Below are 24299 nucleotides of genomic sequence, written 5' to 3'. Positions count from 1 at the left end.
TATTTTCATATATAATATAATTATGTACGATATTTAGATATTTGTTTATAATACTATATATATTATATATATATATATATATATATATATATATATGAGTGTATAGGTGTATATATTTATATATATATATACACCCGGGTGTGTATATATATATATATATATATATATTTGTTATAGCAGGTCGGTCAGTTCAACTACCAGATTGCTACTGCCCTGGGAAGTGCCAGTAGCCTGCAGTTCTGATGTATTGTACCCATGGTAGGGGAGAGCTTAGTAGAGGATTGTGAACTCCTTTGGGGAGGAGATGCCCCATAAATGGCAATTGAGCCTCGTCACTTGAGCCTACTTATAGCTATCAGATCTTCAGTCCTCTTGGGTGTCAGGAATGTAATAGTATTCATGCTTTCTTCTGGTGTGTGAGTCGCCAAATGACCGGAAGCGCGATGTTTTCGGTCCCATTCTCTGTATTTTTATACAAAATATGACAATTGATTTGCTTCAAAACAGAAAGAAGAAGGTTTTGTCCCTACTGAAATACAAGTGAACTGACAGTATGTGTAGGGATGGGAAAAATAACCTAGTAGGTCTTGGGGAGCTGAAAAGTGTAGAGCTATGGAATTGTATTACCTCTAGTATCAGGGAGACTGAAGATGGGTAAAAGTATAATGATGTGTTTATTTGAAGGTTGTTTTGGAAAGGCTGAATATGTTGGGAAAAAACTTGTGATAATATGCACAGGCTCAAACTGAAAGTGAATGAGAGTTAGAGAGAGTTTCTGAGTTTGAATTTGTGCCTTGCTGGTGTGGAGAACATGAAAGCTGATTATGTATGCTGATGTAAACACAAGCGTAAGTGACAGAGGGACCATTTTTGGCAGTATGTAGTTCCTGGATTAATGAAAAAGTAACGTGTTACAGAAATGTGTTTGCAAAGGGGCTTGACTGTTGGAAACACGTGGTTCACAAAGAAAAAAATAAGGACGCATACTTGGGTTAGGAAAATGGCAAGGAAAAGAGTTTATGTTTTTAATTATTACAAAGTAGATGGAGCAGCTGGACGTATGATTACTACATAGTTGAAGCAAAATTTATGATATATGCGGGCTTAGTTGGAAAGGGATGAAAAATTAAAATACAACTGTAAGGGCAATTAAAACAAGAGAGTTTAATAAGGAAAAGGGCGAGTGTATAAGGGTTAAATGGATGAAAAATGGTCTAGGGTTTAAAACACAAACGTTGAGGGAGTTGAAGCCAGACGGCAAAAGGATTTACAGGTGAAAAACTGTTTAGACATGGAATAGGTTGTGGGCCGATTAATTGTTTGTTATGAAGCAGTTATGTGAGGAGTTTGACATTAACAGGAATATGAGAATACATGGACCTACAAATAGCATACGATAAGTGCTGTTGTGGTGTAAGGGTTACAGAATAAATTGCTGAGTGATAAAAGTTTTTAGATATCTTGATGATGACCGATTTTGTGCAAAGTTTAGGCTTAGAGAAGGGAGTGTTATATCTTCACTGTTTAATGTTCTGTGGATGGAGTTATGCTAGAAGTCAGAGAAAGGAAGAGTTAGTTTGGAAGTTGCGGGATAAAAACCTCGGTCTTGAATAGAGTGTAGATTGACTGATGTTTGCAAATGATGCATTTTAGGATCGTGAATTAAAATTTTGGAGGCTAGTGAAAAAAAAAGTGAAGGCTTTCCACGTAGAGAAAATTTGGTATAAGTGTGAACAAGACTAAGGTTAAGAAGGCAAATGACAACCAGGAAAATTTAGGAATGTATGGTGGAAAAATAGAAGCAGTAGGTTTGGGAATGTGGGAACAAATATTTTGGGTGACGGTAGGAGGGGAGAAGAGTTGAGTCACAAAACAGTTGAAGCAAGGAAGGTAGCAGGGTTTTCATGAAAGACTGGAAGGAAACTAGAGAGTGTATGGAAGCCACAAATTGAATGCATGAAATGATTGCTGAGTAACTTTCCTGTACGAGAGTGAAGTATGGATGTTGTATGCTGATGAAACAAGACAGTTGGAAGTTGTAGACAAGAATGGTTTGTAGACAAGAATGGAAGAGCGAGGAATATGAAGATACATACTGACGGAGCAAAAAAAAAAAAAAAAATGTTGCGTTACTAAAAGAATGTTTAAGGATGGGTTCAAGCATGAGGAAAAAATGGCGAATGTAATTTTAGTGAAAAGAATGTATGATTCAGAATTGTTAGGACGAAGGAAAGACAAACATTACCGGATGGATGTTCTGAAACAGGCGTTAGAAAGGAAGAGCCTCAGCGTCCAGGAGGTGAAAGAGTGCATCCAAGAGAAGGGTGAATGGCTCAGTATGAGGTGCTGGGCGTCTGCAACCGAGCCTTGCAAGAAGGTGCATTGAGCTTGGTGTTCAAGAGGCTTGTAAATCGACGGCGTCTGGCTCTTTGTAGGTGGTTCGCAATTCAACCGAAGACCAGACGTAACGTTTACTTAGATGAACAGCGGCCTGGCATGTATAGCCCATATGGTAATTGGTTCCTCTAAAGATTTGCATAGAGAAAAGAACTTACAAGTCCAGAATTCTCTAGTGTAGATGTTATTGAATGCAACATACATCAATTTCGAGGTGGTATTTGAAAAGAGTTTATTCTTCTGAGCACGATTGTTTGTGGCTGTTAAATGAATAATAGGTTCGATAAAGCAATCAATGAAAGAGGGTTACCAGTAAGAGAAGCTAAAGAGATCTGGAGCGTTGAAATTCTCTATCTCTGCATCTGCCAGGCACCAAAGGCCAGCGGCGTCTTTTCACAGAATCTCGATAGCAGGTCAGAGTCAAAAAATATTTTTCTGGAAGTTTATTCGACCTGACTTCTCTAAAAAGGGATGTTTCTGTGCGTATAAAAGCAAGAAAGAGAGAGAAAGCAAGTAAGCAAGCAATCTTTTGTCCAATTTATCCCGGACTTGCTGAATCAGTGACAGATCTGAGCAATATCACCAGTCGCATCTTCAAGTCGCCTCATAAACATCTGAAGGAGATATATAACAGTACTTCGCCCTCAGACTCTTTCGCAGAATTCATCTGGATCTCGCGTGATGTTCGCCCTCTCAGAATAAAGACTATGGCAAGAGAGAAGGGAAATAACGGTAAACAAATTCAAAACTTAACTAAGAATTGAAAAATTGATTAAGCGAAAAATAATCTCTATAACACACCTCCACAAAACCAACGACCAAAAACTCGCACTGTCTCTTGGAACAAGAATAATTCGGCATACCTCTAAAAGTTGCCTTCTTCCACCTCATGACAACGACTTTTCCGCTTCCCTTGATTCTGAAGCGAAGATCCTGGCATCAATCTTGAAGTGTCCTGCACTGGGCACACGAACATCCAGTGGGTTGGATTCTGCATGATTGATTGCAATATCAATGTAGGAGATATTTTGCTTGCAAGGATAAGTCATGTGCACATGGGAAAACATCTGTTAGGATTTCTCCACAGAAATATTGTTCATATAATCTACACAAGAAAACGCATATTTCTTCAGTTAAACTAATCCGTTTTATTAAATAACTTATTTACAAACACAAAATGCATTTCAGAAGATTAAAACTATGAATAAAACGTTCCAAAATAGACAAAGTCTTATTACCAGGAAAGTAATATGCAGAAGAATTATATATTTCAAATAAATGTGAAGAAATGTTAAAGCTGGAATGAACTCCAAGTTGAATTCATTTAAAAAAAAAGCAAGCAAAGAAAACTGGAAGAATTTTGTGCTAGAGATACGTTTGATACAAAACAAAACCATTCTAACGTTCGGAATCACCCGAGAATTTCTGACTTTCATTGTAAAACTATGGTAAAATCTAGAGATACACGGAAAATAACTATCGCTGCTGATATATAATATTATATATATATATATATATATATATATATATATATATATATATATATATATTATATATATAATATATATATATAACTAGGTATGTTGTCGTTTCTAGAAAACTTTAATTTAAGCAGGAACAGGATAGCCAGAAGACGTGGTAATATTCCAGACATTATTATTTCTTTAAAATTAAACAAGGGCACAGCCGAGCTTTCGGGAATACATTGTTTTTCCCATCATCAGGGTCACTTATCTATAAAATGATACAAAAAAAAAGAAACATTAAGAACTGTACTGATTAAGTATATCTAAAAACATTACAATACTTTAAAAAACATAACACAGTAAAAAAGGAACATAAAACTAAGTTAACTGCAAACCATAAAAAAGCAATGACAAGTTAAAAGAGATTACGTAAAATGCAGAAATATACTGAGAGCGAAAATAAATACATTAATATTCAGAGTAAAAAAAATAATAATAATGATACTGTAGTACAAAATATTGGAGAACCTACTGTGCATGTCGTAGTCAAATGACAACTGGGGAGAGTTAGAAAAACTGCGAATGAAATGAGCAGAAGTCGTGTGGGTAAAAGAGAGAGCGAGAGAGAGAGAGGGAGACAAACAAACAAACAAGCAAATTATGCAATGAACAAAGGAACAGAGGTGGTTTGGTTATTGAGTGTTGGAGATTGTTGTTTAATATGGAGGCACTCTAAAAAGGGAAGTGAATGGCTGTTTTTTGTTTGTCCAAGTATTTCAAAATCGCTGTACTGTATGTGATGGTGACAGGATATGGCATGAAGTCTAATTGCACTATTTTCTTTTTTGCTTAAAGGTAAGCCTGTACGATGGCTGACACCCCTATGAGAGTCGATGCGCACCTTAAGTAGGCGTTTAGAACATCCCACATAAGTCCCAAAATTACATTTTGGGCAATTAAACTTATAAACAGTGCAGGTACGCATCAACTCCGGGAGGGTGTCTTTTTTAAGTGAAACAGTCTTCCAATTGTTAGCGGGTTATTAAATAAATCTGAACTCAACATAAGGGTATAGATGGCTCAAGAATGATAATAATTTACGTTTGAGTGCGGGCCAGAATTATTAGTGAATGGTAGTGGAACATACACTATCTTTTTGGAACGGTGCAGACTACAGTTTTTGGCTTAAAAATATCGTCTAAAAATTCTTTAAGGATTTTATTGAACATGTTCAGGGGATAGCAATTGTTCTTAAAATAAGTTTCTAAAAACCTAACTTCCAGGTGAAAGTTATTCCAGTTGGAGCAAAGGGAAAAGGCTCGATGAATGAGTGTTTTACATGATTAACCTTGAAAGCAAGGGACAGTGACTAAAAAAGTTTAACCCAAGGCCGGTAAAGGTTTTCTTTCTGAAAATGCCAGTCATAAAATATCCTTCAGAGCGAGAGACCAAAATATCTAAAAAGGAAATGCGACCATTACATTCTTTTTCTCATATTAGTCTTGAAACAGTACGCCAGTCCATACAGACCCTGGCTCATGAAACTTTCTCCAGTCTTAAAACTAGAAATTGGTTTCCGTTTTTCAAGTATGATGATTTTCAGATTTTGAAGAAACTTGCTAATAGAAATGACCTCATAATTTGCCGACCAGATAAAGGTAAAGGTGTAGTAATACTGAATCGCAGTGATTACATTGAAAAAATGAGTAGTGTTTTGTCCGACTCCAGTAAATTCGTTGAAGTAGGCCTTCCTGAATTTAGTACCATTTTCAAAATTGAAGATAAAATAAACCGTACTCAGAAACAGCTTAAGGATGACGCTGCTATTTCTGAAAGCACCTATAATTCTCTTTACTGTTCAGGATCTTCTTTTACTACTTTGTATGGACTCCCTAAAGTTCACAAGAATGACATTCCCCTTCGGCCAATTCTTGCTGCTTATAACTCACCTAATTTCGAAATAGCCAAGTACCTTGTTCCCCTCCTCGGCCATATCACGAGTAACCGTTTCACACGGCAAAATTCTTCTTCTTTTGTCCCTGACATTCTTGAGCAAAATCCACATACATTTATGGTTAGTTTCGATGTCCAGTCCCTATTTACCAATGTTCCCGTTTTTGAAACCATTGATATTATCCTCGGAAAATTATTCCCTACCCCGAATACTGTTTACCACGGTTTTACCAGAAATAATTTTAAAAAACTCTTGGAACTCTCAGTCATTGACACTCACATTTATAATGGGAAAGTTTATAGGCAAATAGATGGCATGGCCATAGGGTGGGCTCCCTTTAGGACCTTCTTTCGCTAATATTTTTATGTGTCGTTTAGAGGAACAGTTCTTTAATCAGTGCCCAGATAATTTTAAACCCAGATTTTATAGACGATATGTAGATGATACGTTTTTACTTTTCACCGAGGAACGTCATGCCCAATTGTTTTTAGATTTTGTAAACTCTTTTCATTCCAATATTACTTTTACCATGGAAAAAGAATGTAATGGTCGCATTTCCTTTTTAGATATTTTGGTCTCTCGCTCTGAAGGATATTTTATGACTGGCATTTTCAGAAAGAAAACCTTTACCGGCCTTGGGTTAAACTTTTTTAGTCACTGTCCCCTTGCTTTCAAGGTTAATTCATGTAAAACACTCATTCATCGAGCCTTTTCCCTTTGCTCCAACTGGAATAACTTTCACCTGGAAGTTAGGTTTTTAGAAACTTATTTTAAGAACAATTGCTATCCCCTGAACATGTTCAATAAAATCCTTAAAGAATTTTTAGACGATATTTTTAAGCCAAAAACTGTAGTCTGCACCGTTCCCAAAAAGATAGTGTATGTTCCACTACCATTCACTAATAATTCTGGCCCACTCAAACGTAAATTATTATCATTCTTGAGCCATCTATACCCTTATGTTGAGTTCAGATTTATTTTTAATAACCCGCTAACAATTGGAAGACTGTTTCACTTTAAAGACACCCTCCCGGAGTTGATGCGTACCTGCACTGTTTATAAGTTTAATTGCCCAAAATGTAATTTTGGGACTTATGTGGGATGTTCTAAACGCCTACTTAAGGTGCGCATCGACTCTCATAGGGGTGTCAGCCATCGTACAGGCTTACCTTTAAGCAAAAAAGAAAATAGTGCAATTAGACTTCATGCCATATCCTGTCACCATCACATACAGTACAGCGATTTTGAAATACTTGGACAAACAAAAAACAGCCATTCACTTCCCTTTTTAGAGTGCCTCCATATTAAACAACAATCTCCAACACTCAATAACCAAACCACCTCTGTTCCTTTGTTCATTGCATAATTTGCTTGTTTGTTTGTTTGTTTTTTTTTTCTCCCTCCTTCTCTCTCTCGCTCTCTCTTTTACCCACACGACTTCTGCTCATTTCATTCGCAGTTTTCTAACTCTCCCAGTTGTCATTTGACTATGACATGAACAGTAGGTTCTCCAATATTTTGTACTACAGTATCATTATTATTATTTTTTTTACTCTGAATATTAATGTATTTATTTTTCGCTCTCAGTATATTTCTGCATTTTACGTAATCTCTTTTAACTTGTCATTGCTTTTTTATGGTTTGCAGTTAACTTAGTTTTTATGTTCCTTTTTTACTGTGTTATGTATTTTAAAGTATTGTAATGTTTTTAGATATACTTAATCAGTACAGTTCTTAATGTTTCTTTTTTTTTGTATCATTTTATAGATAAGTGACCCTGATGATGGGAAAAACAATGTATTCCCGAAAGCTCGGCTGTGCCCTTGTTTAATTTTAAAGAAATAATAATGTCTGGAATATTACCACGTCTTCTGGCTATCCTGTTCCTGCTTATTATATATATATATATATATATATATTATATATATATATATATATATATATATATATATATGAATAATTATCACATCACCGTTATTCATATAAATTATTCGAGCAACAAATGTCCTTTAAAATCTAATTCGGTCTACCTCGGAATTGATATATTTTCATATATGTAAAGCGAAGGGGAATTTTTTAGTTGATATTAATTTGTCCTCTCATGTGATCGAACCACCGCCGTCCAGTGGATGGGGACGAGATCCGGAAGACAGTTTGTTTCTCTTTTAGATAGTGGTTAAACAATGTGAAAATCTCCCTTTTTTCGCGCTTTTTGTCATTTTAATTTTTGTGGTTTCCTCAAGCCCCAAGACATCAAAATCGGTACCCATTACCTCACGGCAGGATTTTTCCCCTCTCAAAATATATGGATCCTGGCTATGAAGTGCACGATGCACCCCCGACTGAGGGGAGTAATGAGCGTTGGGGGAATATATTATAATTATATATATATATATATTATATATAGTATATATTAGATATATATATATATAAGAATAATAGGGGCAGCAAACCCTACCAACATCCAGGTTGAAGAGGTAAAAGCATGTCTTTCACAAGTATCCAAGTTTATTATGCCAACGTTTCACATGATGCATCCTCAAGGCAGGACAAGACAGACTATGAACGTCAAAAATATCACGTACGCACATATAAAATCTAAAAAAATGAAAAAAACATATTTTATAATTTGACCTTTACAAATATGAAAATTAAAACAGGAACTTGAAAGGAACACCTACCAAGGTAAGAGTTAAAAAGTGACTAAAAAGACAAGGAGAAAATACCCAATCGTCGTCCACACAACTGTTTATAGCATAATTGCCCGTTTGTTTACTCGCCACGTTCGCTTTTGGTATTTTTCTTATGTTTATTTTCTCCCTCTCTTTAATCACTTTTTAACTCGTACCTTGGTAGGTGTTCCTTTCGAGTTCCTGTTTTAATTTTCATATTTGCAAATGTCAAAATATTATTATTTTTATTTTTTAGAATTTTTATGCGCGCAAGTGATGTTTTTAGCATTCATAATCTGTCTTGTCCAGCCTTGAGGATGCATCATGTGATGTGAAACGTTGATATGATAAACCTGGATACCTGTGAAAGACATGCCTTTATCTCTTCAACCTGTATATATATATATAATATATATATATATATATATATATATATATATATATATAGTATATATACATATAGATATATATATATATATATATATATATATATATATATATTATATATATAAAGCGCTATCGTTCTTCATCATTCCAATTAAGGATAAGGACCTTGTACACGACTCTCCCACAGCCCCAGCTGCGTTACGTACTGAAATAGAAGAGATTAAAACTTATATATATGGTTTCAAAAATTGCCTCAGTGGCAATTTAAATTTTAATTGGCGAAAGGCACAAATTCGGGTTATGTTCACTTTTCCTTAGACTCGGAAAATATTTAGTGATAAAATGTTTTCAGGAGAATGTTAATATAAGCGGTGCGGCAATCACATGCTATCCAAGACATCAAAATTACTGCTGTGTTACATAAATGGACGCGTGAGGGGAAACTAGTAAATAACAAGTCAATTTTATTTCTGTACAGCGTACGATGCTGTATGAAACTCTCAACCGCGGCCCATGAAACTTTCAGCCACGGCCCGGTGGTGACCAGACGCACTATCAAGGCCAGCTTCAACCTTAAATAAATTAAAATAAATAAGTAGAAATCTACCGAGGTTAGAGGGCTACAGTTTGGTATGATTGATATTGGAGGGTGGATGATCAATGTATGTACCAATTTGCAGCCCTCTAGCCTCAGGAGTTTTTTAAGATCTATGGGCCACAGAAAAGTGCGGACGAACTGACAGAGCCGGAACAACAATTTTCTTGTACAGAAAACAAAAAGTGACTTTGATATCAGCGGAGACTTTCTTTGGCATTTTTCCAGTCGGGAGGATCTGGGAGAATGCCAGCCTCGTTGCTCATCGGAAAATACTGTTTATACTTCATGTGTATAGATGTGCATGTTACTCAAACCGCGCAATAACGTTCATATCAAAGACGCCATTTTATGATCGTCTGGAAAGTTCCCGCATCTTCTCTTCAGTATTGTATCATTAATGTAAATTTACAGAAAATCTATTTGTATTTCAGATGTTCAGTATCTCATAAAGGTGATCGTTGCATTCAAAAATAATGTACGATGAGAACAGGAATTATCTTACATACGTAACTAATCGTTTATTAAATGAATTTCATGGCAAAATTTGTGTTCGCTTTGTGGATCCAGCGGCTATTCATATTGCAAATGTCCTCTGACGCTACGGAATTTATTGAAACATTGCTGAGATAAATTTCCCTTCCATAAAAGCTTATTCTCCGAACGGCTAATAGTTTTCGTATTAAATTGTCGTTTTCTATGCAGGTAATAACAACAAACGTTCATTGTTTTTACAAAAGGGCGTGGCATATATATATACACAGATAATATATATACATATATATATAAGATATATATATATATAACATATATCTCTATATATATTAATATAATTAAATATAATAATATAATAATCATCTATATATATATATATATATATATTATATATATACTATATATATATATATAATACTATATATATATATATATATATATATAATATAGATATATATATATATATATACGATATATATATATATATATATATATACGTAATATATACATACAGATATGATATTATATATATATATATAATATATACATAATATATAGTATTTATATATTATATATATATATATATATATATCATATATATATGTATATATAATATATAATTTTTGGTACAGTCCTTTCTTCATTTTCTTCAAGCGCTAATGCAAATGTGGCTTTCTTGATTTACTGGCAAAGTGGCAAGTACCAAAAACTCCCATAACATCATTCGCTTCCTATTCACATAAGGTTGATCAGAAGTTTATCTAATGTTCCTTACCCCACACCCAACTCGCACACACGCGCGCATGCGCATGCTCTACCTATGTTGAAGCACTTCCTTTTTAATTCCTATTTAATTGTTCTAACCAGCCTCTCTCAGGTCTTCTTTTCCATTATCCTCTTTACACTGCAGGCTGTATTGTCTTTTTCGCCAATTTATCTTCTTCCATTCTTTCATCGTGAGCAAACCTCTCAACTCGTGCATCCTTTCAACAGTGCTAACCCCTTTTACACTTCCATAACTTCATATCTACACATTTCTCTCCCTAACAGTTCTATATATACATATATATATATATATTAATTATATATATATATATATATATATATATATATATATATGTATAATATATATATATATATATATATATATGTATATATATATATATATATATATATATATATATGTATGTATGTATATATATAGTATAATATATATATGTGTATGTATATTATAATAAATCTAGCCTCTTTTTACTTGCGCAGCGATTAAACGCATCTGATCTATTCAAATGGATGTCCTTATGAGTTCCAGTTCATGATGAGAATTTACGGCTTAGGACCGAGAATAAATTTCAAATGTAAATGTTAGAGGCACTCTAAGGATCAAATTTAAAGGGAATATATTTACAAGTTAATTATTCGACATATTCATAGGTGTCATAAGAGCGCTAGGACTCTCTAAGTCCAACTTATTACTGAAAGGACAATTGATTGTAGTATTGGGGTCACGTGATTAGATTGCAGACACTGCTGAGGACTTGGAGCACGGATATGGGTGTATGCCCAGAGCGTTAAGGATAAAGAAGCTTCACCTCTCACAGCAGGGATGAAGGCGATAGGATACCTGAAACAAGGTATTGCTCTACAACCACATGTGCGACACAAAAGGTACTGATCAAATGCGGTGATGCTGCCAAATCTTCAGACTTGCTTAGTATAAATCTTACGTTTCCAGAATTCCCTCAAAGGGCAGGAAATGACTGAATTACTTCACAGAGAGTCATCGTATTGAATGGGAGGGTCTGAAACACAGACACCAACTGACGTTATCTCCTTTAGTAAATTCTCTGAGTGACTGCTTGTGCTGAGAGATCATTCAAGGAATGAGCACTAGTAAATCACATACAAGGGAACACCAGCGCTTAAATTAGATCAGCTTCATAGAACAGGGAGCACGGCTGTGGGGTGATGACAAGGGATAGCTATGAACGTTCGCACGGACACAGAAATGGATAAAAATGCCGTAAAAGAGACAAAAGTGACTGCCAACTGCTACACCCGCACCTTACCATCTTTGATCGCTGATCTCTGCTTCTTAAAGGGCGCCGATGAAGGAAGGGAGATTAAACTTCAATGCCGTCAGGTAGGGTCTAGATTGCAGCCATGCGGAACACGAAGGGGGCAAGTGTTCAGCCCCACAGATGTGTGGAGCTCTGAACTTGGCTGTCTGGGGAGCGTTTGAGAGCGCTCGCCAGGAGCTCATTTATTAACTTCGTATGCCTCCGGCGGCTTCTGGCTTAATTCTCGGCTTTTGGGAGCTGTCGTCGGCAGTTCAAGTTCTGAAAAGACAGGCAGACGGCAGAACAGGCGAAGAGAGAGAAGCGCAGATCAGAGGAAGAGAGAGATTTTTCATTTACCAAATTTGCGTTACTGAGTGGCAAAATTAGAAATATATGTGTGTATATATATATGTATATATATATATATATATATATATATATATATATATATATATATACATACATACATACACATATATATGTACACTATATGTATAACATCTTCATACATCTCCCTTTAAAGTGGGTGGCTCTATAATGCATTAGTCCTCAAGTCCTTTTGAAACTTTTTAAAAGATGAGGTTGGTTGCTATCATAATACTGTTCTTTACCGGATTGTGATATACCACGGAGGAAATTGCGTACAACGTAGTAGGGAAAGGCAGCGTTTGTTGGCGATGTAAGATCATTCATTGTAGGTGACGGTATGTGCGTCTGTTATGGAAGATTACTGCATAGAGCTTTCGACAGTGATTTTAGCAGCAATAAGGTAATGTCGTTCGAACTCAGTGGCGACTTCATTTAATGGAAGCAGGTATATATATATATATATATATATATATATATATATATATATATATATATATATATATATATATATATATAATGTGTGTGTACTATGTATATATGTACATATATACATATGTGATACACGAAAATAAAAACTAAGGTTCGGAAGGTCTCCGTAGGCCACTCTTAACTTTATTCCACAACTTTGATAATTGTCGTAAAACTTGAGGTACAATTTAACTTTGAAGCATGGGTAAGTTATATAAAAAGTTAATTGATTTGAAAATTAACTGAAATGACACCTTAGCAGCTATTGATAATTTCTACTCTCCGGGACTTGTGTGTGTGTATATGTGTGTGTGTTTTTATGTATATGACCATGTCTTTCCATGAATTAGTTCACCAGTACTGGGATATGACTACTAGATATGATATGGTACTAGATGTTTTTCCGATAGGAAATGTTCTATTGGTCGTGTCTGATATTTGTCTTACGGTCGAAATGTCTGTAGTTTTAGTCACTGTCCGACATATACTGGTTTGGATACCGATAGCATGAAGGACTGGTTTGCTTCTAATTAAAAGGCTATCGGTCTGGGTGTTTACGAAAAGCATTGTAGGCTCACAGATTTTGATTTTTTTTTTTATGGGTGACGCACTTATGTTTGGGGGGTCCTTTCGGCTTCTAGCAACACTCACCCACTTTTTAACCCTTTACCCCCGTTTCTACTTGCTTTCTCCAATCATGCTGTTTAACATTTCTAGCTATTTCTTCATTGTGCAAAAGAAGATTTCCTCCCAGTTCCACCTTTTAAATCCACTGAAAGAACTTCATCTATTTTATAGTCTGGATCTATTTTATCTCTGTCCAACTACTTTACTCCTCTTATCATACATTCATTCATTCACTTTCAGTGTTTAATTACTTTGACTGTAATAGAAGTTCTTCGATTTCCGTAATGAATTTTTCCCGAACCTTTGATGAGACAGTAACCTCCTCCCTTTCCAATAGCTCCTGGATCTTATAACATTCATCATTTTGAGATATCTTTTGGTGGTACATAGTTCTTAGTTTCATTTATACTTAATTTGAATACTCATTTTTTTTATTATTATTGTTTTTTTTTTTTTTTTTTTTTTTTTTGCTCTATCACAGTCCTCTAATTCGACTGGGTGGTATTTATATGGGGTTCCGGGTTGCATCCTGCCTCCTTAGGAGTCCATCACTTTTCTTACTATGTGCGCCGTTTCTAGGATCACACTCTTCTGCATGAGTCCTGGGGCTACTTCAGCCTCTAGTTTTTCCAGATTCCTTTTCAGGGATCTTGGGATCGTGCCTAATGTTACTATGATTATGGGTACAATTTCCACTGGCATATCCCATATCCTTCTTATTTCTATTTTCAAGTCTTGATACTTATCCATTTTTTCCCTTTCTTTCTCTTCAACTCTGGTGTCCCATGGTATTGCAACATCAATGAGTGATACTTTCTTCTTGATTTTGTCAATCAACGTCACGTCTGGTCTATTTGCACGTATCACCCTATCTGTTCTGATACCATAGTCCCAGAGGATCTTTGCCTGATCGTTTTCTATCACTCCTTCAGGTTGGTGTTCGTACCACTTATTACTGCAAGGTAGCTGGTGTTTCTTGCACAGGCTCCAGTGGAGGGCTTTTGCTACTGAATCATGCCTCTTTTTGTACTGGTTCTGTGCAAGTGCCGGACATTCGCTTGCTATGTGGTTTATGGTTTCATTTTTCGTATTGCACTTCCTACATATGGGAGAGATGTTATTTCCATCTATCGTTCTTTGGACGTATCTGGTTCTTAGGGCCTGATCTTGTGCCGCTGTTATCATTCCTTCAGTTTCCTTCTTGAGCTCTCCCCTCAGTAGCCATTGCCATTTCATCGCTGGCTAGTTCTTTAGTCTGTCTCATGTATTGTCCGTGCTTTGGTTTGTTATGCCATTCCTCTGTTCTGCTTGTCTTCCTCCTGTCTTTGTATATTTCTGGGTCTCCGTCTACTTTTATCAGTCCTTCTTCCCATGCACTCTTGAGCCACTCGTCTTCACTGGTCTTCACTTATTATTATTATTATTATTATTATTATTATTATTATTATTATTATTATTATTATTATTTTATTATTATTCAGAAGGTGAACGTTATTCATATGGTACAGGCCCACAGCTTCTGTAGAATATGGTGTTCATTAAGAAAGAAGTAACTGGAGATAAGGGGAAATACAGATAGACTTTACCAGTAAGTACAGGTAAAATATATGCAAAGACACTCAAAAAGACAATGCATAAACTGATTTCAGTTGGATAATTGCATAATTGCATAAGAGCCTCATCAATATTTGTAATAATTTAACTCTTAGAAGATCAAATGTTTGTTTTTATGTACCAGCTATCGACAATCCTTTATCGTGTTTGCTTTTTCCTTTTTTTTTCTTTCAGTGAAGGCTATCATGGCCTCAATGACGAGCTGTGGAAACTGGACCAGCTGTTCAGAATCGGCGACCGGGAGATGTACGATCGAAGACAGACACCTGGTGCCGCTGCCGGTGAGTTTGTAAGACTGCAAGCAACACAACGGAAAAGAAATTCGTTTTTTGTTCGATAGCTTTTTTTCTTTCAGCGATCACTCTTGCCTGGCTGAATTTCAAAGAAACGATCTGTTTATCATTAGGAAGACGAAGATTAATAGTATTCACTACCACTTATCTCATTTTTTTTAAAAAGAACTTTGTTTCCAAAAGTCAGATTGAAAGGAATGTGAGGTGTTGAATTTCATAAGCCTTTGAATAAGTCAGCATAGGCCTAGTTTTTAAGATGTTAATGAATAAAGGTAAATCTGTATTTAGGAGCACTTATAAGAAAGTAATATGCTAGACAGAATAAGTAACCAAATAACATCAGATTAAAAGGGCCATATGAACATAAATGCAAAATCACAGTATCGGCATAAAACCAAATAATATAAAAATCTATCCAGTCGAAAAAATACTGAGGTCAACGATAATCATTCGGCAAATAATATTTCGTACTGATAGGAATAGCTGCGTCCGGTAGTCCTGGGGATTTATGGAACGCGAGCCAAATAAACTATAGCCGTCCATGACAGATGATAATAACCCAATTCCATTTTTACAGCGAAACTATAGCCACAGGCTCAGTGCAGTAATAGAAATAGGAAATATTACCCCATGAATACTCGTAAAAGAGAGGAAAACAAAATGGGATCTTATTCATTGGATTCGGGAAATGAAAAGGCTTAGCAAAATACAGTCAGCCGCCGACACAACGAAATGGAATCGGGAGGGAGACCGAGGGAAGGTTTCGGAAAAGAGAACTTCCAAACTTTCCTAACTATCTTTATTCTATTCTTCATATCTTTTTTTTTTTATTCTCTCTCCCAAGGCCCGGTATGACAAAAAATGAGTATGGAGATAAAAACGATGTCTTAACTTCATAGGGAGATACAGCACTGCCTGTTGTTTGTGTGTGTGTGTGTGTGTGTGGGTGTACAATCTACTGACCACGCTCACGACCACCTCTCAAAATCCAGTAGCCATCATTCAATGAACTCGACTTCATGCGTCCCTACAATTTCTTGAAATAAGTAAACACGCGTTTCCATGGAAAACCTTAATCCAAGTATGGGTTTTCAATGAGTATATTACCGAGGACGTTAGATGTCATGACTGGAGAGAGAAGGACCAGGGAGAACTTGGTCTATGAAAGAAACTTGCTTCTTAGCGAGTGAGCATATGCGCCTAAAATGGTTGGCGCTTTGCCCAGGAACCTTTGTGCGTGTACCGGCTTAAAATCGGTTTTTTTTTCTTTTTTTTTCTTTTTTTTTACCCTCAATTCAGCATTTGAAGTTTGAGTGCAACAATGTCTTTTATCGTGTTTGAAACTTGAACCACCTGTTATTAAGGAAATCAGTTTTTTGGGCGAAATTACATGCGCTCTTAAACACATGCGCACAAGCTCACACACAAGTAGTTGTATATAGTATTATGCATTTATGTACTATGTAAATTCTTATCACATCACTGCCATGTGACATTTTTTATATTCACAAGCATTAAGCTACAAGTGTCGTTTAATATGTGTATATACAGTATATACATACTACATATACACACAAATACATCGCCAATTCTAGGTTTTCCTCTCGCCCCGTCCTTACAGGCATTTCACATAAATGCACTTCTTCATTACTGAATTATCCTCCATTCTTTACTCATGACCAGATCACCTCAAAACACTGAACAGTCCTTTGACATGCCCTAACTGTTTTACCATTCTTTTACGCCCCTCCAGATTAACAACTCTTTTCGATAACTCTTCCTCAGTAGCCTACATAGTATACGTACTATGCAAACCGTTATTCTCACCAGTTTGCACCTCTTTTGTTTCATTCGGTATCCACACTTTATGCCTATAAATGAGAGTTAAATCAGAGATCCCCTCGTTCATCGTTTGGAATGATATAGATATATATTATATTTATATGCATTATGCATATACATATATATGTATATATAAATATACATATATATATATATTATATATATATATATATATATATTACTTTGACAGATAATGTGTAAATAACTCTAGATTCAGATTCACATGAACTTATCGAAGTTTAAAAAGAACACATGTCAAACTATTTCCCAAAGGAAATATAGTAATGGCTTTAGTTGTCCTGCTGACGTACCTTCTCTTCCCTGAAGAGTGACAGGCGTAAAACCCCAGGATTTAAAAGTTTATCAACAGTTCTCTTTGGACGAAGAAGTTTGAGAAGTGTCAGGGAAGTTGGTAAAGTCCTTTTATAGACACGGCATTGGAATAGATAACTCCAGTCAAGTGAGAAAAGATAAAACAACATCATCTTTATGCGAGAAACGCAGAGAGAGGGAAGGGTGGCGGTAGCAGACTGATTAGACAGGGTTCAGACAGAGATTCTTCTGCTTAGTGCCATGGCCACGTACTATAATGCTCTGGAACTGAAGTAACGTGTACATAAAAATGAATCATTCTTAGTTATGTCAACCCAACGCGCTTCACTCCAACAAACAAATCTCCAATCGTGCTCAAACACTAACATGTTATGCTAAGCGCTCATGAGTGAGAATAACCTATAAGTACTAAATCATCGGGATCATCCTATTATTATTATTATCATTATTGTTATTATTAAGTAACTTGTATTAGACAGGAGTTACTAGTGTTCCAAATCCTTTACTTTAATCATATACCTACTGAACTTCATCTTACAAATATGCAAACGCAACTATAATACGACAAAATACAATTACAATCAACAAGGCCAAAGTACAACTCACGACGACAAATCACGCAATTTTGACTAACAATTCTCTCCGTAACGGACAAAACAAAACAACCTTACCCTTAGGAGAAGTCGCCCATGAGAGAATTCTGTTAATCTAGAGAACAAGCTATCTAAAAGGGAAATATAGGTGGAAGCCAGGGCTCCCCTCATCCGACCCAATTTGAGGAAGAACCTCAAACTAGTTAATCCTCAAGCAACTCAAAGCAGTGATTTCTAGATCTTTCAGGAATTCGATAAAATATCAAGGAAGAGAGAATGAGCTAAGAATGGGAAAGGAGTAAAAAACAAAAGGTTTAAAAAGCATTTAACTGTATAATAACTTGTCACAAGGGAATAACGGATTCCACTGACAAAAAATTATCCTTATGAATATTTACCGATGATAGAGGAGGAGGATAGGGCGAAGGAACAAAAATGAACCAAAAATAAGAGTGCAAAAATGCCAAAGGGGAAGGGGACGATGACGGAAGGGAATTTACTGCAATGTTTTTAATACGAACCAATAAATTCGTGAGTTTACAAAAATGTGAGTGAGGGAGGAAACAAAAACTCTGAGAAAGAAATGATAATTTTCCTGAGCACATTCCCAACTAGAATTATCAGTGATATATGTATACTAAAAAATGACTGCACTATATTCATTCACTTGAATCAGTACCTTGAGGGTTTTATGAAAGTAATGATTGCGTACAGAAGCTGACTTAATTATGGGGAAATAATGATTTTCTAACATACAGCATAAGTTTGAAGTTCACATTAATATACCTTAATACGGAGACTTTTATAAGTAAAGAGTTAAGTATATCTTAGTTTTACCAGACCACTGAGCTGATTAACAGCTCTCCTAGGGCTGGCCCGAAGGATTAGATATATTTTACGTGGCTAGAAACCAATTGGTCGCCTAGCAAGGGGACCTACACCTTATTATATCGAGAAATGAATTTCTATCACCAGAAATACATTTCTCTGATTCCACGTTGGCCGCGTTGAGAATCGAACTTCGGACCACCGGCTTGGTAGCCGAGCGCGAAAACCACCCGTCCAACGAGGAACAACAAGTTAAGTGGCACTTGGATTTCAAGCTGGAACTAAACATGAGTTCATGAGAAACAAGATGAATTGTCAATATTGATTAAGCGTACAAGTGACAAATCGCAATTGAAATAGCACTGAGATATGTATACTTTTGAAGTGATTGGAATATAGAATTTAGGCCAAATGCCAAGCGCTGGGACCTATGAAGTCATTCAGCGCTGAGACGGAAATTGACAGTAAAGGGCTTGAAAGGTGTAACAGGAAGAAAACCACTTCAAGGCAGTTGCGCTGTGAAACAGGCGTTAGAAGAGGTAGGAAGTAAGATGGAAGAAAGAGATTATGAAAGGAGGTACAGTAAGAGGAACGAAAGGGATTGCAGCTAGCGGCCAAAGGTACGCTGCAAAGAACCTTAAGTAATGCCTACAGTGCACCGCATGAGTTGCACTGACGGCACTACCCTCCCTTCGGGGTCTATACTTTAGAGCACAAGATCTAAAGTGGCATTGGTTGTTGCTTCATATTGTTGTGTCAAGTATTGCCCAGTGAGGCAAATATGACGGCTAATCCAAGCCTATCTTCATATGAAAGTGACAAACCTTATTTTCCTACCCTCCACTCCAATTATTATTACTTCCCGTAGGGGGTTATAGCTCCGTGCGGTGCACTGTAGGCATTACTTAAGGGTCTTTGCAGCGTGCCATCGGCCCCTAACTACAACCCCTATTGATCCTTTTAATGTCGCTCCTTTCATATTCTCTTTTATCTTACTTTCCAGCCTCTCCTAACAATTGATTCATAGAGCAGCTGCGAGGTTTTCCTCCTGTTACGCCTTTCTGACCTTTTTTCTGGCAATTTCCGTTTCAGCATAGAATGACCCCATGGGTCCCAGTGCTTGGCCTATGTCCTAAATTCTATATTCAGTTCAGTGCAATTATAATTACTTGTTTCTGCCATTACTTGTTTAAATCAGCCGTAGGCATACGTTGCTTACTCCCACAACGACCATAAGAAAGCCAACGGCTAAATCAACCTGTTAATTCAAACAGAAGTTGTCTTTAAAATGTCTCATAATTGATCGTCTGTCTCCCTGTTGGACGTACATGACTACTATCAATTTCTTTACGCTTTCTGTATTTGCTAAGTTCCTCGCTGGACGAGTGGTTTTCGCGCTCGGCTGCCAATCCGGTGTCCGAAGTTCGAGTCCCGGCTCGGCCAACGCGGAATCAGAGGAATTTATTTCTGGTGATAGAAATTCATTTCTCGATATAGTGTGGTTCGGATCCCACAATAAGCTGTAGGTCCCGTTGCTAGGTGACCAATTGGTTCCTAGCCACGTAAAAAAATATCTAATCCTTCGGGCCAGCCCTAGGAGAGCTGTTAATCAGCTCAGTGGTCTGGTAAAACTAAGATATACTTAATTTATAAATTGCTGAAACTGTTGTAGAAAGAAACATAAAGTCGTATCTATATCTAACTTTCTGTGGGACTGTTGTTATAGTAAGGTCTGGCTTAAGACTTTATTCTCCATTGACGCAAAGATATGAATGCAGTGAGGTACATAGTACATATACTGGAGTTACTGAATCATACTACAATTATATTACCACCGCCAAGGCGCGGTCCAATCCCTATGGAGTAACACAAAACGACCATGGACTTGTTTCGGATGTTTAGAGTAATTCTGCCGAAATGCAATGTCTTTAACAAATAATGTCAAATTACTCCTTCCTTCTCAATTCTTATGTCTTGCTGCATCCATATATATCAGAACAACTATTTAGCAAAATAAAATAGACCTATCTTGCTGAAAAGCAACCACTCTAATATTTAATACATGGTGTATGTAGTATAAACATACGTATATACATATATATAATGTGAGTAACTGTGTGTGTGGCTGCCTGTGTGTACACATGTATAAAATTTTCTGACTGCCATAAAATATGAGACGCTCTTTCAAGGAGATAGTTCAAACACAGACTGGACACGAGTATGAGTCGCAAAGTAATTCGATAAAAGCAGAAAATTGGTTTTCAATTAACACCCCCAGGATATACCGCTGGGACATAGAGGCATCCGTCAGTGGAGTAGCATGTGCGTATACTATTTCTGTACCCATTTCCAAAAGCCCCTCGCAGCTCCGTAACATTTCAGCGCAAACAGTTTTGGCTCTCATTTCCAAAAGCCCCTCGCAGCTCCGCAACAATTTCAACTCGAACAGTTTTAGCTCCTCTTTAAACTTAGATGGTGTAGTATGTCGCTTCAGGTGGTGAGATATTCTGCGGTAAAGCATTTTATTCACGCGGGAATAATGAACTAGGGTATTTTGGTTCTCTATCCCGTAGGAGGGTAATGCCAGCAGTGCAACTCATGCGGTGCACTGTACGTATTACGCAAGACTCTTTGTAACGTCCTTACGGCTCCTAGCTACAAGGCATTTCATTCTTTTTACTGTACCTCCGTTCATATTCTCTTTCTTCCATCTTACTTTCCACCCCCTCCAAATAATTGTTTTATTAGAGTCACTGCGAGGTTTTCCTCCTGTTACGCCTTGCATACCTTTTTACCGGCAATTTCCGTTTCAGCGCTGAATGCCCTTATAGGTCCCAGCGTTTGGCCTTCGCCCTAAATTCTGTATTCTATTGTATTTGGGTCTCTCGTTATTTGTTCCTTTTTCATGAAGTCAGGAGAACTATCCTTCTGTGCAGAATGACAAATAATTGTGTTGCCTGAGCCGTGGTTCTTTCATACAGAGGTCGCACAAGTAACGTGATTGACTTTTCTCTAAAGTCTTCGGTAATTGCGACCTACTGAAGAAGGCTTTCCAAACTCACTAACGGCCTAGATCTAATTTGCTGCGCCACCAGCTACTCAAGCTTGGCACACTTCGCTTAGGTAAACCATGTCAGAGATGCATTGGCTCCTTTTGTAACTTTTACAACTTAATTATTGAGAGACAAACTAAACTTACCACTAAGGAGTAAATCAATTTCCTCATTACCCCGATATGATGACCTTCATTTCTACAAAAATCTGCAGAAAAAAGAGAGGATTTGTTTAGTCTAGTTGATGACCAGTCCATTATCGCTGGAAGTCTATAAATTCTTTTTCGAAAAATGTACTCAATAACCGTTTTCTTAAATTAAATATATCATTCTATATCATTTTATAACTACAGTAAGACCCACTTATCAGTAGTAAATCACACACAAAGGTAATAATCTTAATTTGATAAAAAAAAAAATCACGCTAGAAATCATGTTTATCTTCCGTTTCTTAGAATTACAAGATATCCCCTTTTCACTCATCTCCCATTTCGTTCGTTCAGGTATTCCTACTCAGGTGTTCATCGAGATGTACCTGAGAAGCTTCGGTTCCATCAACCCCATTCACATGGTAAGTCGTTTATAATTTCCTTTTCAAGGTAGAAATTAGATCTGGTAATTACTTTTGCTCAAATTTAGGTAATTTAATTTTATTCAGAGCATTTTGCTTTGCTCTGTTTCGAAGCTGAAAAAGAAATTTTTTACGTGAGATATACGATACACTGCTGAAAACTTTAAGCTTCATCAGTTCCTTTGAGAAAAATGGGATTAAAATAAGAGGCTAGGTGTTCACCATCGTCGCAAGACAGAAACATTATACGTGATGTTTTCACGAATACTGTAGATTTAGGAATTAACGGTTATCTAAACAGTTTTCCGTCTAGATAATGAAAGAAATGGGCAGCACGAACGGCCTGTGTTATTATTTCCTGATGGACATTGCCGTCAAAATTTGGGGCAAACAAACAAAACACGAATTGGATGCTTAAAAATTATCAAAATCCCAAATCACACTTTGGCTACGTGATTCAGTAAAAACTATGCGACGAATAACTTATGTTCTTCTGTTTTAATAGTGCAAGGTTTTATTCACATTATATATATATATATATATATATATATATATATATATATATATATATATACAGTATATATATATATATATATATATATATATATATATACTACTATATATTAGCAAATATCCTCTGAACCGTTTTGCGGCCGACCTCCTGTGTTAAAGAGAGAAAGTTAGTACAATAAATGAATAGTAAAAAGGAACATTAAAGAAAGTGCGTAACAGTTTATACATATGAGATTGATCCTTTTTAAAAATTCAGCCTAATAAGGGCTTCAAACAATTCTGGTTATGAATATAATTGGAATTACAGACGGAGGTAAAGAAAATACCGAAGTCATCCATTTCATGAGAAGCAGTGTAATAAGTCTTCATGATATTTACAACTGTAGAAAGACAGAGTTCTCTGTCAAGTAATTTGCACTGGATTCGTTTTCCTGTCATTGTCTCAACTTTAAGCTTCATGCGTGGTGTGAAAAGTATTATGTAGCAGGACGGTCATAAAGTGATTTTTCCCGTGAATAGGAAGAATTAAAATCATGGCAGAAGCTCTGTGAAAGAAGGAAATAAGGAACACTCTTAGTTCCTCCAGATGGATTTATTCTCTTGTACCACGAGTCAGGTGGTGAAATGGGTTCACCCCAAAACGTATTAAAGGTCTTCAACCGAAAAACTTATTTTCCAACTTTTTCTCCGTTTATTTTCTGTAACAAGAAAGTTTGCATAAGTCAGATTCATAACAGTATCTCCATTGTATTTACAACTATCTGTATCCTTTATTTACAGGACTACACAGTTGACCTGTACCTCCGTCAGCGCTGGCTAGAATTTCGCTTCTTGAACAACACTTTAACGAGGCCCTTAGACCTGAGTGACCCCATTCTGGTGAAAATGCTATGGAAACCCGAGGTCTATTTCCCCAACGCCAAGGAATCAGATTTCCAGTATGTCACAGTTCCCAACGTCATGCTGAGAATTCATCCGGATGGCACCATTCTCTACATTTTGAGGTGAGGACAGACATATGACATGCTCCAGTATATGCACACACACGCATACATATATATATATGTCTGTGTGTGTACGATGAATTTGTTTCTGTGCATGTAATTATACATGAATCAAGGTATGCCTGCATGTATATCAGTCATCACCACCCAGCTCAGACAGTCTCC

The 24299-nt window shown here is 36.4% G+C and overlaps 1 protein-coding gene across 1 annotated transcript in view; it reads left to right on the top strand.

The window, feature by feature from the left end:
• The window catches only part of LOC135212720 (glycine receptor subunit alpha-4-like), a 162215-nt gene that overhangs the window by 104121 nt on the left and 33795 nt on the right, over positions 1-24299 (top strand). Inside the window, exons 3-5 of the mRNA XM_064246418.1 lie at positions 15279-15385; positions 22550-22617; positions 23911-24134. Coding sequence (XP_064102488.1) covers positions 15279-15385; positions 22550-22617; positions 23911-24134 — 399 coding nt within the window. The remainder of the gene's footprint in view (positions 1-15278; positions 15386-22549; positions 22618-23910; positions 24135-24299) is intronic.

Source organism: Macrobrachium nipponense, chromosome 41 (assembly GCF_015104395.2).
Source record: "Macrobrachium nipponense isolate FS-2020 chromosome 41, ASM1510439v2, whole genome shotgun sequence".
NCBI classification, from domain to species: domain Eukaryota; kingdom Metazoa; phylum Arthropoda; class Malacostraca; order Decapoda; family Palaemonidae; genus Macrobrachium; species Macrobrachium nipponense.
This window is presented reverse-complemented; position numbering and strand designations above follow the sequence as displayed.